The sequence below is a fragment of the Lingula anatina genome, chromosome 1 (genome assembly GCF_051362555.1).
Source record: "Lingula anatina isolate TDL-2025a chromosome 1, LinAna3.0, whole genome shotgun sequence".
NCBI classification, from domain to species: Eukaryota; Metazoa; Brachiopoda; class Lingulata; order Lingulida; family Lingulidae; genus Lingula; species Lingula anatina.
The window spans coordinates 29,657,649-29,676,883 of NC_141767.1; the positions used below are offsets into that span (position 1 = coordinate 29,657,649).

Below are 19,235 nucleotides of genomic sequence, written 5' to 3' on the forward strand. Positions count from 1 at the left end.
CCAGGATGACAATGCCCCTTGTCACAGGACCAGAGCAGTTTGTGATTGGTTTGACCAACAGGACATTCGCTGGGTGATGTGGCCTGCCCAGAGTCTGGATGCAAACATAATAGAAAATGTGTGGTATGATATGTCAAAACTTTTGACAAATGCCCGTCTAACCAGCAGAGAAACTCTGTTATTTTCAGTGTTTCATGCTTGGGCCAGCATAAGCCCTGAAGGCATCAGACAATTATACAAATCCTTGCCTCGTAGACTGGCACCTATTAGTAGGTCACGTGGCTATGCCACTAAGTACTAATTTTGGACTTGAACTGCATATTTTGGTAGAATGTATATTTTGTTCTCATTTTATGATTTTTTGTGAAATTTGATGTTAATAAAATGATACCAGGAGCATATCATTCCACAGTCATTTATCTCCCCCATAGTATTGGTTCAGTAGGGTTGACACTTCTATTGTCCAGTGTGTGTACGTGCAGTGCCTGTATGTTTTCTGAACTTATATATGTAAATTTACAATTAATGTGTCATGGGAACACGCCAAGATGAGAAAAAAAGTAAAATGACCAAAAAATGAAAGAAACAAAGAAGGTAAACTGAGGATGATGTATAGAAAAAAATTACCGCAAGTAAACAAATTATATTCTCTTTATTTCAGCGACTGTGGTAAAGTCCCCACAAGAACCCTGGTACCAGACGGTGGGCTTCAAGGCCGATATCTGATCTGTGCCGGCTTTGATTTTGACATATGAATGTTAGATGCGCAGATCCAAGAAAACTAAAAAAGATTATTTGGAAATAAAGTGTACGTTTTGATTGTTGCGGTGCTTCAAGATAATAAAACTGTGACAAAAAAGAACAACAAATGATTAAAATTACCAGAAAGGTTTCAAATATCAACTTAAGTTTAACAAAACTAGCGATGAAAAAGGTCATTGATCTTTTGAATATGTAATACACATGCCATCTTAATCCCGAGAAATTAATGGCAGTCAAAATTAGGAATTATTCTGATTATTAGTTGATCATAATATATTGAATAAGAAACACTGCTAGTTTATTGGCGGCTTGCTGCATTGTGATATGGTTGGATCACGGAACAACAAGAATAATTAGTACCACCAGCATGTACGCTGGCAGTACTCATGGATTTAGTCCCAACCCGTCTCGTACGGCTCCGCCGGCTCTGCGTACTGGCGCCGGATACAAGTCACCGTTACCGCTTCTCCTCCTAGACTGCAAGGACCCATGTCCCCTTCTCTTGGATTTAGGTCACATATAACCTCAACTTGAACCCCCTGTTCTTTTTGTCTCAGTCAGTCCATTGGCCTGGGCATGATGCTCGTTGAAACACACCCTTGTCAAAATTTTTGAAAATTCAATGCCAAATATCTCCCAAATCGAAGGAATTATGTAAAAAATTACTACAGAAGTCTGACCGAAAGTCATATGTGAAGATTCCAGATATGCCCTTGGATTTGACTTTTGACCTTTATTTCAAGGTCAAACTGGCCAAAATTTTCTAAAAATCTTTTTATTTCTGCTGATTTTCAGAAACTACACAGATCTAACCTATAATATTATGGGTAGTTGTTACCCTTTGGGTCATCTTTCATCTTTTTGAGTTTGGGGTCAATCAGTGCATTTTTATGGGAGTAGCGGCCATTAGATGCCGAAACTGAAAACTTTCTGTAATTCTGGAACCGTTAATGCTAGAGACCTCTTGTTTTTTGCATTTTGTAGAGCTTATCAAGTGCAACACAGAAGGTGGTGTCCATTTTTCCTTTTTTGATTTGGCTTAGGCGTTGCATTATATCAAAAAGTTCAATATCCGATATTCAGTGGTGAAAATAAAATGTGAAATACTCCAAAATTAGCACAGATACGCCATAGTTACTATTGAACTTGAATAGGAAATCGTATACTGGTAACCTGACTGTGACCTTGAAATTGACCTTTGACCTACTTTCCATGATGAACTGCACTTTGCAAATTTTTTTATCTTTATATCTCCAAAACTGGCAAAGATTCGCCCATAGGTACTATTGAACTTGAATAGGAAGTCATATACTGGCAATTTACTGTGATCCTGAAATTGACCTTTGACCTAATTTTCACCATGAACTAAACTTTGCAAATTTACCAGACCTTATATCTCTAAAACTATCAGAGATACGCCCATAGTTCCTGTTGAACTTGAGTAGGAAATCATATACTGGCAATCTTACTGTGACCTTGAAATTGACCTTTGACCTACTTTTCACCATGAATTGAACCTTGCAAATTTTGTCACCCTTATATCTCGGGAAAACTGACAGAGGTAGGCCCATAGTTGCTATTGAACTTAAGTAGGAAAGCATATACTGGCAATCTAACTGTGGTCTTGAAATTGACCTTTTTATGATGAACTGTACTTTGCATGTTTTCTGGCCTTTATATCTCCAAAATTGGCAAAGAAATGCCCATAGTTACTATTGAACTTGAATAGGAAGTGTTATACTGTGACCTTGAAATTGACCTTTGACCTTTTTCATCATGAACTAAACTTTGCATATTTTCTTGCCCCTCATATCCTCAAAACTAGCAGAGATATGCCCAGTGTTGCCCCTTGGTTTTCTTTTTTATCAGCAAATATGCAACGCTGATAATACATTTCGAGGAAAACCAATAGGTCTTTTGTCTAGAAAATCACAGGAATGATCAATGTGAGGAAAATACAGGTCAGTTCGAAAATTGATAGGACCATTTTTACAGTTATATATATATACTGAACAAAAATATAAACGCAAGAAACTAAAATGGTCAGTTGAAATGGATAATCATGAAATATGCCCAGGTTGATGGTTTATTTGTGAACTGATGGATTTATTTTGATCAATTATAGTGGTCTGGTTTCACTTGGCTGCTCCCCGTGAGTATACTCAAAGGTTCAGTTTTTACACCCATAAGACTAATGGAGCATGACGGAGTAGAGGTCAATCTGCAAGACCAATACACATACTCTCACTACCGTCTGGGCAATAAAAGGACACACCAAAATGTGTATTTCTGCCACTTGTCAACATGCCACAGATGTCTGGAACCATGAAGGAGCATGCCATCAGCATGCTCAATGCTGGCTTGTCAGTAACAGAATTTGCAGCATGCCTGAATGTGCATCATTCCACTGTCAGCCGTCTGGGAACATGCTTCAGAGACACTGGTAGAGAGACACCATGTCGCCCAACAAACACCTGTGGAACATTGTTCTGGATCAGAGTTTTCAGCCATCATGTTCCAGCTCTCGAGAATGTTCGCCAACTGGGAGTAGCACTCCAGGAGGAATGGGATAATATCCCTTAGGCCTCTATTGACAACATAGTGATGTCCATGCGCCGCTGGTGTACTGCTCTGCACAAATTTAATGGTGTCTGTGAATTCAGGATGTTGACCCCCATGGTGTATTTGATGCCCTAACTCTTGGACTATGCATTTAAACTTCCCCTAATGCTCTCAAAGTGATGTCTATTTGTCGAGAAAAATATGCTGTTATTTTTGACTATATACTCTAGTTCCATATATGAAAATAAATTACATATTCTTTAGTGCGTTTATATATTTATATATATATATTGATTGCTTTTTTTTTTTTTTTTTTTTTTTTTTTTTTTGCATATTTTGAGAATTCTAGTTTATTGCATTTTATAGAGATTGTCAAGCACAAGACTGTTAGTGGTGTCCCTTTTTTATTTCGGTTTTCCATACGAATGAGCTTACTCCAGCTGATGGTACAATATCCAGAGGCGGTATCGCCTCTCTGATCCTCTAGTTTCATGCGTTATTATCAGTTATATACGGGACCAACTGACATGTATAATTTTTTAAAATTTATTAATAATGAACTTTTTCCAAGTCATTTTTTTTCAAAAAGCGTAAAAACCACTTGTCTTTCCTCTATGCAGGATGTTTTTATATCATATAACCTGCTGCTTGTTCAGCGAGGTTACACAATGAAAGTGGTTGTTGATTGAAAAATCAAATAAATAGTTCACTTAGTGCAGGCAAAACTTGTCCTTTGCTTGCGTTATAATGCTCAACCTTGAATACCTTTTGAAAAACCCTTGTTAATTCCCTACACCCCAACATGGCAAACTCACTGAAAGTGGTAGATTGCCATAGATCCCACTTAAAAAAAGTTCTAAATAGTCTAATACAATACTTCTCATTGATAATCATGCTATAGTATTTTAGTGGGAATCGCCTCAATTTATTATAAACAGCAGACGGCACAGCTTTGTTACTTTAAATTAAGTACCCTTTACAGTGGACGGCGTCCCTTCTGCGTCCCTTCTACAATCAATAATGTGGTCAAGAATCTCAATTGTCGCCAAAGCAATTAAATCATGTCTCAGTGTAAATACTTCTTCGTCCCTCGTGCCTTCTTTGAACGACCGAATGTAGGTTTTACTGGTAAAACAGCGAGCGACCTGAGCGTCCATTGAGCTACCCGCCTGCCTCCCCTGTGCGTCCCCTGCACAACCTACGGTGTTCAAGTGTTCATTACGAACCCTTCGTTACGTTCTCTGTACCTTCATCGACGTTTAGTAGCTGTCATTCTTAGATATTTCTGCCTCCTGCTTGACCGATAAACAATGTTTGAACGTTCTGTGTGCGATCTAAGCGATCACACTGTGTTCTTTGAGCGTCCAACGGCAACCTGGCACGTTTTATGGTCGCCGTCCAGTGTAAAGAGGGTTTTACTCCCAAGATCAATTTACAATATTGCAGATGTATTACTGACGATTTACGAAATCCCCAGACTTCGCTTCCATAGTTCAGGTTCGGTAACACATATGTATCAAAGAGAAAATGTTCAGTTTCTACATTTAAGAGAACGCCCCCCTACTGATATTTTTACTGCCAACATTGCTTCACTTCCCTGATCAGCTATGGCTTTCTGTGTGGTGAGGAACTTTCCATTGTAATTTAACGATAACTCTAGGTACGGAAAACTATTGGGTATACACTATATTTTCTTCAAAATTAAATCGAACCGACAGCCAGCTGATGTTGCTAGACGCCGATTCTTTATTAAACAAATAAACTGTATTTACATTTTTACCGTAACTACTATAACTTTACGTACATGTATATATACTATAACAGTTTTCATCAAGCCCAGAAGAAAAACAGAGTACCTGTATCCTCCCTTTTATACCACCCACGTCAATCTTCATTGGACGTGCATTGAACTAGGCCTACTACTCATGAGTGTACCTCATTACGGCATCCACCCAAACATCTCAACGTACTTCTTTTTCATCACAAAACGTGAATACATACGAAACGCGGAAAATATATTATTAATTTTGTTAATATGTAGGCTACTGTGCAGAAAACAACTCAAGACAACGCTACTAATTCAATCCCTTTCAGTCGCCCTCTCAGCCGAATATAGCTTTTTTTGTCTCCTCCATCCCCGTGTACCACAAACTTGCATAGTCCCATTCATAACAAAAGAGAAAGCAACAAAGACTATCGATTGTTCGTGATTTGGCCAAACAAGGCCGCTTTTATTATATAAACTCACTATCCTAATAATTTTTACAAAAATAACAATGTAGCAAATTGTTGCCTGCATTAAATGTTATGGCCTTAGGGATAAAATTTAAATATGAAATATTAAATAAGACTCATCATCCTAAAAATAATGATGTGACGAGTCAGCAAAAGTTATTTTCAAACAATTTTGCACAAATTTCGTTTGTGGGGTTTCAAAGAGGCCCCCACTATGCAACGGTTATCGTGACGTCCCATGGTATAAGTAGCAACATGTGCCTCAATTGGGACCACCCCTCTAGGTATTTTTCAATTCAATTCAATTTATTTCTGTACTGGTACATAGATTGTCATGACCTTGTACAATATGATATACTAATGACGATACTATACAGTTAGTGAATTACCATTTCTCTAGTTGGTATTATGTTGCCTAGCCATTTATGAATGAAAAAATAATCTTTATATAATGAACATACGTACTAGTAGTAAAATAACTCGTAAAATATTCTATCTAAGCAATGATTTAAACTTTGGTGAGATTATTAATTTACCATAAACATACTATAAACATGTTACACAAAAGGATATGTTTAAACTTAAAACCACAGTTACAAAGCTGTTTACATGGCTGTTTAAGGCCAGTTTGATGACATATATAATTACTATTAATGACAATTACATAAGACAGATAAGTAAATAAGTTACACAGATATAAATATTGTGCCATGTTCAGTCCCACTGCCGAGTCACTTCTCACAACAGTTGGACCATACACTGACATTTTAAGGGATATGCTAAGAGTTACCAAGCAGAGCAACCACTTCACTTCTTTTCTTGAATGATTTGATTATAAAGTTGGAGAGGGACACTAAAGTATCTTTGTTGGCACTGTTAAATACATGGCATAATTGACTGTCTGGTGACCTTGTATCAGCTTTTAGGATTGAGGTTTTTCTAGGTAGAATTGAGCATGTGCAGAATGCGCATGTGCGTAAATAAGCTCTGGAGATAGTTGTCGCCATAAAATCTCGTTTGACTACGCCAAACTTTTCTTTGTGGCCGCGTTTGCCTCGAGTGCAATGAACTCTTCTTAATGTAATTTATCTTATATAATGAGTTACACTCGATTGATCTAAAGTGCCAAGCACATATCTACTTATTGTATTATTATTATATCTGAAATAATACGGAAAAAATATAATCTAATAAGATATCAAGTAAAAATGCTGTCTAAGAACAGGGGCGGGTTTAAGAGGGGTGTCAGTCGGGTCCTGACCCCCCTTCAATTTTTGAAAAAAATTCACACCAATGGTCCCCACTTGAAATTGGAATTTTGACTTGCTGAATCATAGTTCTAAACAGTACCGAAAGGCACCGTTCGCCCTCTAAAATACCGAGCCCCACGCCACGGGGGCCTGTCAAAGCATCTGCGGCCTGTAAGTCCTTAAAACCGGACCCCCCTTAAAATAATCCTGGACCCGCTCCTGAAGAATATACATTGTGGCTTTTTTTTTTTTATTAAGTATTAACATCGAACACAACGCAACAGGTTACGGTATGCACCATCTCGGTTTGGTTAGATTATTGTCCCTCGCCCCCAAATAGGTTAATAAGAGAAAGATAGAAGATAAGAATCGGAGAGAGAATGACGATGCAAAATTGTTGAGTTGTAAGGTTCGATTTAATGTTCACCGATCGAGAAGTAACCAACAAGAGTCTTGGATTTCCAAACACCTTTATTCCTACTGCTTAAGTTCGGGGCCCCACCGCGTCCCTTACAGCGTTACCATGACAGCAGCTACAGTACATAAGAACTTTTCAGAATTCTCTTTTCTCAACAATTTCTTTGAAAAAAACCTTTACAGATTTTGCAAAAAGAGGAAGAACGATTATATTTCCTAGGGGATAATGTTTGGAAATAACAGGAACAAACTGTTACAGATATATTCTTGAAAGACTGCCCCTTGTGACAGGAAAAAACAAAGAAGGAAGTCATGTACAGATGTAGGTGTAAACAATTAAGAATACTTTTCGAGAATTAATTTTACTAGTATTGAATACCATGTACAAAGGAATGTGAAAACACCCTCCCTCCCCCCGTTCAGTGTAGAAAGACACAACAGGGTGGAGCTAGGTGTCATCTTCAAGACAACATTACTTGAAGAAATTCCGGAATGAATGCATAGTGAAACTTCTTTTAATTTTTTAAAAAGATTTTCCGAAAAAGAGGAAAGAAGATTATATTTCCTCAGGGGAAATGTTTTCAAATAACAGGAACAAACTAGACCGTTACAGCTTCTTGAAAGGCCGTCTATTGTGACAGGAAACAGAATAAAGTCATGTAGTTGAAAGTAATAAAAAACAAATTTCAATAATAAAATTTAGCAGTAATCACTAAGTTTGAAAATTTTTGGAACTTTATAAAGTATATTTTTATTTACTGTCATTCCTTATGTATGCCGAATTAGAATGTACATGTATACACCAGTGATAAGACTGAAAAAAACTAGGCAACTTTTTAGGAGAGAAATTGCTGAACGGTCGAGCAATGTGAGATACGCACGCAACTTTCCACGCACAGCAAACAGCATGGTACAGAAAAAAATAGCAAATAAGATAAAATAATGGGTAAAAACTGAGCTTTAGAAATGGGAATTTTCATAATTGGCCCAAAGGGATGGATTAAGACGACCAAAACCTCAGACGGGGATTTTTTTTTTTTTTTTTTTTTTTTTTTGTCTCAGCGTCTGCTGTCCCTATCACAATTGACGTTTGTTTATATAACTCTCCAATCAAGCTGTTATTACCTGACGGGATCTGTCAAAACTGAATGATTTGATTGGCACGTTGTCAATCAAATGGTGAAGGAAGTTCACTTCACATGCTCGACAACTGTAGTTATCAACTGTGTAATGATTTTGATTGACGTTTGCTTATAAAACTGTCAATCAAAGTCCTGTGCTTTTGACAGCTTCCGTCAAAATTGAATTAAACCGTATGAGTTTGATTAGCACCTGTCTATCACAACACTTGTTACCTTTAGTTAGTTCATTTAGAACTAAGTACATTTTCCATGCAGCTCTATTCAGTCTCAATTCCTACCAGTCCTGATAGGTACGTCTCGACAGATACGTCTTGACAGATAACGGGACCCGATACTTTCCCATACCTTTCAACCCATGTACCGATAAGTGCACGTGCCGATAGAATAATTAGACTAGAGTCTGCTTTTGAAAATGCTATCTAATGGTGGCACCTTATTTATTTTTAATCAATTAAAATTGTTTCTTGTAATTAAACATCAATTACCATTACCTGAGGGCCATGGGGAAGACAAAAATTTAATTCACTATGTTTTATCCTCAATAACTATTTTTTTATAAATAAATAAATAAAAAACTTCGCTTTGTTATTTATTACAAAAAGCATTATATTTACCCCCGCGACCTTGAATTTTGATACGTATTACGTACAAACATTGGCAGCGTTGCTAGCTCTCAAATGTTACTTCATTCTTCAATAAGACTTGTGCTGTGTGAAAAATAAACATACGGAGACATTTGCTCCCAAATATATACTAAGCTCCATAAAAACATGTAATTTGATCATATAAATTTTGAAAGTTCCCTTTCAGAAAATGTGGCCTTACTTTGAAATACTGGTACAGACTGAAAACATGCGTTTTTCAGGCGTCTGGACTGGTAGTTTAATTTGGTGCTTTGCAAAAGTAATCTTCTAAGAGTAGGTAGTTGTAACTGAAGTTTCGTTCGCGAAGGTAATTGAAAAATTTGGCAGTATTGTTCGTACGCTAGTTTTCTCAGCCCCCATACGAGGCTGCCATTAGGTTTTTTCCTTACCTGAGAAAGCCATTATTTACTTCTCAAAATGCATGAAACGTTCATTTTATTTAGCGTGAAGCACCCCTTTCCTGTGACTCGTACATGCAGCTTTTTATTCTCCGTTATTCGTGAAAGAAAGTCGTTATACCCGGTGATTCATGATACGTGATTTTTGACGCGCATTTTCAGTGGAATTTGAATAAAGTTTTAATTACTGCGATTTGTGAATTGATAATTTTATTTCCCGTGAATTGTGATCACCTCGCCCCCCCCCCCCTTCTCCCAATTGTACCCTCTCTAGGATGTATCCTCCTGAGGGAGGTGAGGACATTTACACCTATTCTGAGTCAGTATTAGTTTTTTTATGTTCTTTATAAAACACATCTGTTAAGTCAATCCTGGCTGTGACAGCTCTAGTTAACTAAGCTGTAATCACTCTAGGTCCTAATGAACGCTGTCACTAATTCTAACGTTCTATACAAATCGAGTAAAAAAAAAACGCATCTTGTCTTCTCTAACACAATTGGCTCAGGTGACTTTTTTGGGAGGGGGGGGGTGAAACATAGCCAAATAATTTGATATCAAACTTAATGGTTGATAAGATGTTATTATTTTTGCCATTATGATGGTAGAAACCCTAAATCACCATCCCGGGATTAGGACCCCTGGCGCCATATCAAATAACAAAAACAAGTTTAAATCGAAACTTGTGTTCAAAAAGCGGGTGACCTGTACATTATTATGTAATACAGGTGAGCATTTCGGTGAGAGGTGTTCAGGTAGGACCAAGGTCAGTAGAAGATGGAGAAGACAGAGGTTCTTGGTACGTTGCTGCAATTTCCACATGTAGGCCAAAAATTTAGCACAGAAAATGACAGGAAGCTGCCGTAGCATTGTATAGATGATATAATATAACGCTGTGTATTTTGTGTAGACAACGTTTGCCCAAATGATGACATTTTAGTCCTTATGACTGTGGGAACATTGCACTTATGTTCAATACACTCTCCATTAGAATTTCAAAATCAGTTCAAAGTTTGAATGCTTTATTTTCTGTAATTTCAGAGAAGGAACGCACTTGCCAATGAGAAAGTGAGACCTGTCTAAAGGTCTGAACAAGTCCTCGACAAGTAAGACGACTGGACAGATATCTACATTCTCTTTGTTTTATTGGCGAGTTAATTGACCTGTTTTCAAAGTATCAAAAATATGTTGTATATGAAATTAAACTTCAAACAAACAAATGCATGTTCAGTAACAAGATGTTGTACTATTGTGTCATTGCATTCCTGGAAACGATGGGACCAGGTTGGGGAGGTGAGGGTGGGAGGGTGGGCGGGGGTACAGTGTCCTTCTCTTAATTTAAGAGGTATCCCTTCTCTCTTCCAAATTAACAAATCAAAACAAGAACAAGAACAAATGAAAAGCGAAAAAATTGTACATGAAACGAAACTAGACGAAATCCAGCTAATGTATCTTCGTATCCTCGCCCCCTCCGCCTGAAAAACCCTGGCTTGGGCAGTGAAAACGTGCCTAATGTCTTTTTTTAGATCCTGTCAATTTTATACTAATTGGGCCCGTCTGCCAAATGTTTTCATTCAATATTTCTGTTATCCGGGCGCCTGGTCCTTTAATTGTGCATCTTACATATGAATGCAAAGAAGTATGTTGTCATTAAACAGTGTCCATAGGGTAGAAAATAATAGGAATGGCACAACAGTGTTTTGTTAACACATTCCCTTGTGTTCCAAAATAGCATGCTGTAAAGTTATACGAATACTGCTTCATCAAACCGTGTCGTGAATGTGATTTTCTTCGTTTATTTCAGTGGCTCCCAGCTGCTGTTTACCGGGTGATTGGATGCGTCGCCGATGAAAGACATCAAATTCATGTTGGACATCGCCTGCGCCCATGCCAAGATTGTCTCGCTTGTTGAAGTTTGTCTTGTAGTTTATTTGTAGGGTTGACATTTGATATGAAATATAATCTTTGCCTTGGATAGTAATATTCTGCATAAAATGTGTATAAAATAATTGTTGTACGCAGCAAAAATTTTTAACGAAACTTCTGATCAGAGAAAAAGAAAGAAATGAAAGGCGTCGACCCTGCATGTCGCTGGTTATATATTACAGATTTGTTTCTAAATCGTAGTACAGTACTTTATCCGCTCATATCGTTTCAAGGTATTTTATTTATTATGTATATTTATTATTGTGTCAGAAGGAAGTACCCATCAATTCTCAAACAAAAATACGGCACTTTTTAGAGTTCACTTTTTAAAAAAATAATTTTAATGCAAAAAGTATTTTGCTGAAATGATGGATAAAAAACAAAAATGATAGTTATCAATTATTATTATTATTGTTATTATTCGATTTTTAGGTAGAGTACTGCGCGAGCACTATTGATTTTCTAGTTGAAGGTAAAAATTGTCTTTGGGCAAATCTTCAGTTAGCCACTAAGCTGTGCATTTGAAGATATTTTAAATATTTATTTTGAATTAAATTGAATTGAATTGAATTGAATTCTGAGATTCCGATAAGCAAAATATCTCGACTTCATTATATGGAACTTTTGAGAGACAAACGGTTTCATACAGTGACCGTTAAGTTTGAAAAAAGAACAAGTTGTTAATTTAAAATAACTTACAAACACTGTTCTTCAAGTTATAATGCTTTGGAAATTGGTGGTATAAAAAACGATCCTTTTTTTAATTGTGGATATACGTTTGTGACGCATGTTAAGAATGAACTTACTTTGGTTTCGGTGTTTTGATATTGTGTCTGATCAGTGACAGATACACATGTATTGTGCTTGGAGGGGTCTAAAACAATGTTAAGAAAATGGAACCAGGAGAGAAATAGGGATTTTCACGAAATTACTGCGCATTCGTTATCGCAGTAGGGGAATATATGTTACCAGCGTGATAAAAATTGTCCCTTCTTGGGGCCACCAAAATTTATCAGCATTGCATGAGCTCATTTGTGTGTTGTTCGACTTTTTGCCAATATCGCAAAGCAGAAATGTAAGTGCTCCCCTGGAAAACGTCTTTGTTCATATGCATGAAAATATCTATGTAGAACTGACATTTATTATAACCTTTCCATTTTTAATTTCCAAAATTTATCATGCATTTCAAATTGATTACTTCAGCCATCGCAAAACATTGTTTGGGGGGGGGGGGGGGGGGAGGGGGAGGGCAGAGGGGTTGAAGAGTTGTCCCAAATAATTCACTGAAGTTACGTTCACCCATGTACCTTGTTCGAAGTGCATTATTAATTAATATTTCTTTGGCTGTGATTGAGGGGTGATTGAGAGAAAAAGGTCTGATTAGATGCCAGTCCTGCGCGTCTTGTTGGGGTATTTTTGCTAAGTGTTTCTTGATTACTGAGCACCGGAGACCATAGTAAGGGTGTTAGCATTTGTGTATAAATGAATTTTAGGTCACCGTTTTTCTTTCTGCGTAATCTTTTCAGTTTTGTTTGTATATTTGTCATGACTAGAATAAGCTTGGAAATTGACCATGTCTTTATGCCGTTCCTGATTCGCATATGTGCAAATTTAAGTTTTCGCTCAAAGTCGTGCCATTAACCTACCAATATTAAGGATGTAATGGAATAAGAAAAATAACGTAAAACACTCGATTCTTAAAAATGACTATCTTTGTCTACCTTTTTCTGTGCGGGAATCAGCACGACGGCATAGAACAAGGTGTGCGTGAGTGCGAGTGCACGTGAGGGGAAGTCGCCTAGATGTGAGATTATATGCATTTTGGAATTTCGATATCATTCACACCACTGAAATTGGACACTTTGCTCCTCAATGGAATTATTAACGTCAACTTTGAACATTTGACATGAAAATTTGACAAGTACGATATGATCGGCCTTTCAATTTATCTACCACTCTTGGTCAATTTTTTATATGAATTTTGTTTTGGTAAGGATTATGTCGAAATTCTCTTTTATATAAATAAAAAGAATTCGTTGTTTGAGCAGCAATTTCCAAAGTGCATGAAATCCTTCATATGTGTTAGTTAGTCTACTATCTGGTAGACTTCTTGTATTTTTTTGTAAAAGCATAATTTATAGAATTTTTTAGAAATTTGACGCTATTGTAATGGTTGCTATTAACGTAGAAAAAACGTAACTTCACGTATGTTGTTTTGTATAAAACTTCGTTGAAATTACTTGGAATTTGTTGACACAATAAATAATGAAAATAATGTACAGATATTTGTGTTGAATTCCCTTTCATTTTTCACCTTCTGTTCCCTTTAGCTCTATTCTAACTCTAGTTCTCCAGTGCACAGGTGTGTCGTCTTACCTAAAGAGCCTCTTGTATTAGATATCTTGCTTGTTTGAATTTTTTGCAAAAGGTAATTTGCTGGGACCCAGTAGCGCCAGGTTTCGAACTTGGGACTTTCTGACTCGGAGGCAAGCGCGTTACCTACTCCTCTAAGTGTTCCCACCCACCCTCCTTGGGAAGACTTTCCTCTTATAGTAACCAAAGGGAAATTTCTGTAAAGCCCTTGAAAAGTATTCAATGATTTCCAAGTACCCGGACCAGGAAACGAACCCAAACCCGAGGGGTAGCACCGAGACAAATTATTGTAGTAACCAAAGTAAACTTCTAATAAAAATCCCAATACATTAAAGAAATTTTAGAAACGTAAGCCAAGGTCGAAGCCCAACCCCAGGGTGCCGCTGAGAAACGCAACCGTCAAAGAAATAACTGAGACATTTTGTATACTTGGAAAGTCTTTATTCAGTCCCAAATAACTACGTATTAATTATATTAAAGCATTTTATTCTAAAACTACCAAGTTTAAGAACACTTAAATCACTACTTAATCACTTTGAATATCTGTAAGACATGCATGTAAGACAAAGTTATATCTCAAAGGTGTAACATATACAACAAATGTATTACATTTCACCAATAAACGGTCAACTTAACTACTCGTTTATGGTTTGTTGTTATCAATATCTACAAGCATTTAAAAAAATTCAAAACAAATTTGAGAAATTGACAGTAATTAAAGAGATATAAAGCAGTTCATCAAATGATTTATTTGATTTATTATTACAATAGCATAAAACGTGGAAAAAAGACATATCATGAAAATCGCTGTTGGGAAAATATATCAGTAAATTGTTGTAAGTTCCAAGTGATCTTTCAAAATATTCACTTTCGTCTTGAAAAAAAAATGATGATCTGGACAATCAAAAGTTTCCATATTTGTGCATATTTTATTCGCACGACAACGTAACGCCAAGTCACCACTCGTTACCTTGCTGGTACTTTCGCCCTAAAAAGTTGGAAACATCGTTATTTTGAATAGTTATAAAATAGCCATTATTATTTATGGTAAATATTTTAACCAAATATTGTTGGATAATGAACCCACCATTTGTTAATCTTTATTAACACAGAAGATTTTCCCAACACATTACATTTTTTTTATTATTGAAAAACAATGTCACGTTTCCAACCAACAATCTCCCAGGGCCGCTGATTTCATGTGCACTTTTCTCTGACGCATGCAGGACAGAAAAGTCCTATTGTTTAACTAGCGACATATCTGTGAAAACGTGTATCTAGTGAAAAATCAATCTGTGGCCCTGGTAGAGGGTAATCATTATTGTAGTACCATTTAACAAAGGCCACGGCGGCAAACTTGAAGGTCTTACTAGAATAGAGCAAGTTGAAAGGCATTACGGGCAGATATCTTTACTGAAATAAACCAAACCTGTATCTGACGACCACGCAGTCTTAGACATGCCATGTTTCTAATACCCAATGCTTAATTTTAAAAGTATCGACAGAACGATTAACATTTGATTGAAACATAATTTTGCGCTATCAGTTCGCCCCCTATGCCTTGAAGGGTTGACATTGTTGGTCAGTGAACCCACATTTTTAAAGCTCCCGTCACACAAAAATCTGTACAGTGTAGCTATAATTCAACTTATATTCAACGGACTGAAATAGTACAACTGGACTAGTGAAATCGTGCCCAAATTAGAAATGGAAGTGTAATACATATACAGTGTACCTACTGTCTGTTACGCTCTTTTTATTTCAACCTCCAAACGCTTACAACAAATATTTACAAAAGTAAATAAAAAGGGATTTAAATCGGAGATTCCACACATTTCCCCTTTTTGTCTGCTTCTTTCAAATATACTCCTGGTACGTCTTTAACTGACGATACCTTTTCTACTAACGAAGTTCGAAATAATTGTCATTTCCGTAGGACGTGATAAGATGAAGTAATGGAGGAAGCAAAATGTTGTGGGGGAAACACTGGGGAATGGTCAAACCATTTTTATGCATGCACGCGTCACAGTCCTTCTTATAAAATAAATTACAAATAAGTGAACATTAAATCCCTAACACTGATACATTGAAACGTTATACTGAATAGGTTAAAACATAAATATTCGTATACTTAGTTTCCAGACCGCCTCGCATCCACTCCCTGATCACGTATGGTGTAACAACTCTTCCAAGAGAGTAGGTTCAATTTGCTTTATGGGGGAGGGGCTAAAGCTTTTCTGTCCAACCCTCACCCTTATCTGACAGACAGACAAGCAAAACTTGATTAAAAATTTACTAAAATCAAAATGCATATATATATATATATATATATATATATATATATATATATATATATATATATATATATATATAGTGCATTTGTGTTAAATATATTTCAAAAACAAACCAGAAGAAAACACCAAAAATGAAATAATATTATGTAGGTCAATGGCGATTCTAAATTGGTCCACTGCTTTTATCTGAACAGTTTTCGCCACGTTTGACAAACTGGGCAGTACTATAACGCCACCTGGAGGAAAATATGATCGTCTCTGTTGCAATAAGTATCTATCACATTATGATATCAACATACTACATGTAGCTGTATATGACATCTGCGTCTTTGTATGTCCACACATGAATCTACAGTGTATGTACAGGTGTATGTGAGCAAAAATCTAATAAGGTTGGTTTTTAAAGTTAGATCTGTGTTTCAGTCTACAGAAAGAGCAACTTGATTATGATTGAGGTAAGCTTCCCAACAGACAAACGACGTAGATTCACCGTTGAATCAACGTTAATTTTGGTGGATCAACGTTGAATCAACGTAGAATCAATGTCGTTTGCCTGCTGGGCTTATCTGTTGACTGTGTGTAATTGAAGTGAATTTTTGAGAAAAGTGAAAACTAGACTTAAAAGACTGGCAAATTCCGATGATAAAAACAGTCAAATGTTAATAATAATGACATATCAAGTCCAGTGGTTGTGACATTTGTACAACTGAAGCTTAACAACTGTATAAATCTGAGATAAGCTTATCAGTTGATTGTGTATCATGAAAAACTTTTATATTTTATAATTACATTTAAAAACTGGCAAATTACATGGCTTACAATTGTTAAGCATTAATAATTTTGACAAATTTAGTCCATTATTTGTGATACTTGTACAAATGCTGCTTAACAGCAATAGAAATGTGATAAGCTCATCAGTTACACTGTGTGATTACTGATGACTGAGTAACTGCATATTTGTAAAAAACATATTTTTAAAAGAGTGCAAATTACATTAAAAAAACTGCTAAATTCAACAGATTAAAATAGTTAAACGTTAATATCTCTGCCAGATGTACTTCCATGTTTGTAAAACTTGTACAACTGTGGCTTAGTTAGTAACTGAAATAATCTAAAATAAGCTGATCAGTTAACTGTATGTAATGAAAGTAATATTCAGGACAACATATTTGAGAAAACTGATAACAACTATAAAAAAACTGGAAATTCCATGGATAAAAAAGAGTTAAAAATTAATGATTTTGACAAATCTAGTCCAAAGTTTGTGAAATGTATACCACTCAAGTTAAAAAAAAAAACAAGAACAAGTTAATCTGCTATGTGTAATTGAAGTTTTTTTTTTTTTTTTTTTTTTTTTTTTTTTTTTTTTTTTTTTTTTTCAGGAAGACTGTCAACATATGAGTTCTTATTCAAGTTCAGTAGTATCTATGGGCATGCCAGTTTTGGAGACATAAGAGACAGAAATTTTGCAAAGTTCAGTTCATGGTGAAAAGTAGGTCAAAGGTCAATTTCAAGGTCACAGATTGCCAGTATATGACTTCCTATTGAAGATCAATATCTCTGCTAGTTTTGGAGATAAAGTGATGGAAAACTTGCAAAGTTCAGCTCATGGTGAAAAGTGGGAAAAAGTAAATTTCAAGGTCACGTATTGCCAGTATATGACTTCAGTAGTAACTTTGGGCACATCTCCGCTAGTTTTGGAGATTTAAGGGGTGGACGACTTGCAAAGTTCAGTTAATGGAGAAAATTTGGTCAAAAGTCAATTTCAAGGTCACATATTGCCAGTATATTACTTCCTGTTCAAGTTTAATAGTAACTTTGGGTGTATATCTGGCAGTTTTGGAGATATAAGGGACAAAAAAAGTTGCAAAATTCAGTTCAAATTGAAAATGAGGTCAAAGGTCAATTTCAAGGTAACAGTTAGATTGTCAGTATGTGACTTCATATTCAAGTTTTAAAGTAACTTTGGGCGTATCTCTGGCAGTTTTGGAGATACAAGGGACAGAGAGTTGCAAAGTTCAGTTCAAATTGAAAATTAGGTCAAAAGTCAATTTCAAGGTCACATATTACCAGTATATGACTTCCTGTTCAAGTTTAATAGTAACTTTGGGCGTATATCTGGTCACTTCTCCCATAAAAATGCACCAACTGACCCCAAACTCACGAAGATGAAAGATGACCCTAAGGGTAATACCCTTTGCAAAAAAAAAAAAACATTTAAAGAAAATTTTGGCCCATTTACCTTAAATGGGCATATTTTAAATCCCACATACCACTTTCAGTCATCCATAGAAACTTTTCCTGCAATGCCTTCAGTTTGGGAGATATTTTGCATTTCATTTTGCAAATTTTGGACAAGGGTGCAATGTGACGAACACCACACCTACACCCCAGCACCGACACCTACATACAAGAGATGGATACACGGGCTCTTATAGTTTAAGAGGAGAAGCAGTAAAAGTGATGTGGTGGCAGAGCACAATGTGCAATAAGACTTAAAATGTACCAAAATTACCATCATGAATATAATAAAATATTAACAATTTTGTCAATTATATTTTATTTCTTTTTAATTTGAAAAAATGACATTTAACAACTGCAGATATCTGTGATAAGCTTATCAGTTGACTGTGTGTAACAGAAGTGTAGCTTATTGGCAATAACTATGAGAAGAGTGAGAATTATTGAAAACAAACATTTTTATACGCCAATATATCATATGTATCATTCAATATATCATTCAGTCTCCAAAGAAACATCAAATGTGATAATTTGTTTGCTTGTGTAGAGGTGACAAATTGTCCAGAAATGTGACCTAGAAAACAACATATACCCATTCAAGACTTCTCCTTACTACCAATACCAGGTGCAGATTCCTCCTTACAATCACTTTCTGGAATTGGGTTTAGCACACCATTTGATAAAATATATTTGAAAAAAGTGTAAATTAAATATTAAAAATTGATAAATTTCCCAGATAAAAATAGTTTAACATAAATACTTTTGATAAAGTTAAGCTAAATAGATGACTGTGTTTAATAAAAAGGATATTTTCAGTCAATATATTCGAGAAGCTGAAAATAACATTGAAAAAACTGCCAAATTCAATAACTTAAAATAGTTAAATGTTAATAATGTTGGCATATCTAGTCTAATATTTGTGAAATTTGTACAAATCACGCTTCACATCAATAAAAATCTGTGAAAAGCACATCAGTTGACAATGTCAAATGAA

At 35.8% G+C, this 19,235-nt stretch overlaps 1 protein-coding gene and 1 long non-coding RNA gene across 3 annotated transcripts in view; both read left to right on the forward strand.

Annotated features, from left to right (window-relative positions):
• The window catches only part of LOC147764232 (protocadherin-10-like), a 158,798-nt gene that overhangs the window by 4,171 nt on the left and 135,392 nt on the right, over nt 1-19,235 (forward strand). The window contains exon 6 of one of the 2 annotated variants that reach the window (XR_015332068.1): nt 662-2,496. Coding sequence is in view for 1 of the 2 variants with exons in the window: in XM_087001846.1 (XP_086857972.1) it covers nt 662-726 (65 nt within the window). In the remaining variant the exon portion in view is untranslated. Of the gene's footprint in view, nt 1-661; nt 3,588-19,235 lie in introns of those variants that run through there. The other variant, XM_087001846.1, reaches the window with a different exon arrangement.
• LOC106171552 (uncharacterized) lies at nt 9,942-13,608 on the forward strand. Its single transcript, XR_001239322.3, has 3 exons — nt 9,942-10,206; nt 10,449-10,513; nt 11,212-13,608. It is a non-coding gene; the product is annotated as an uncharacterized LOC106171552 (long non-coding RNA).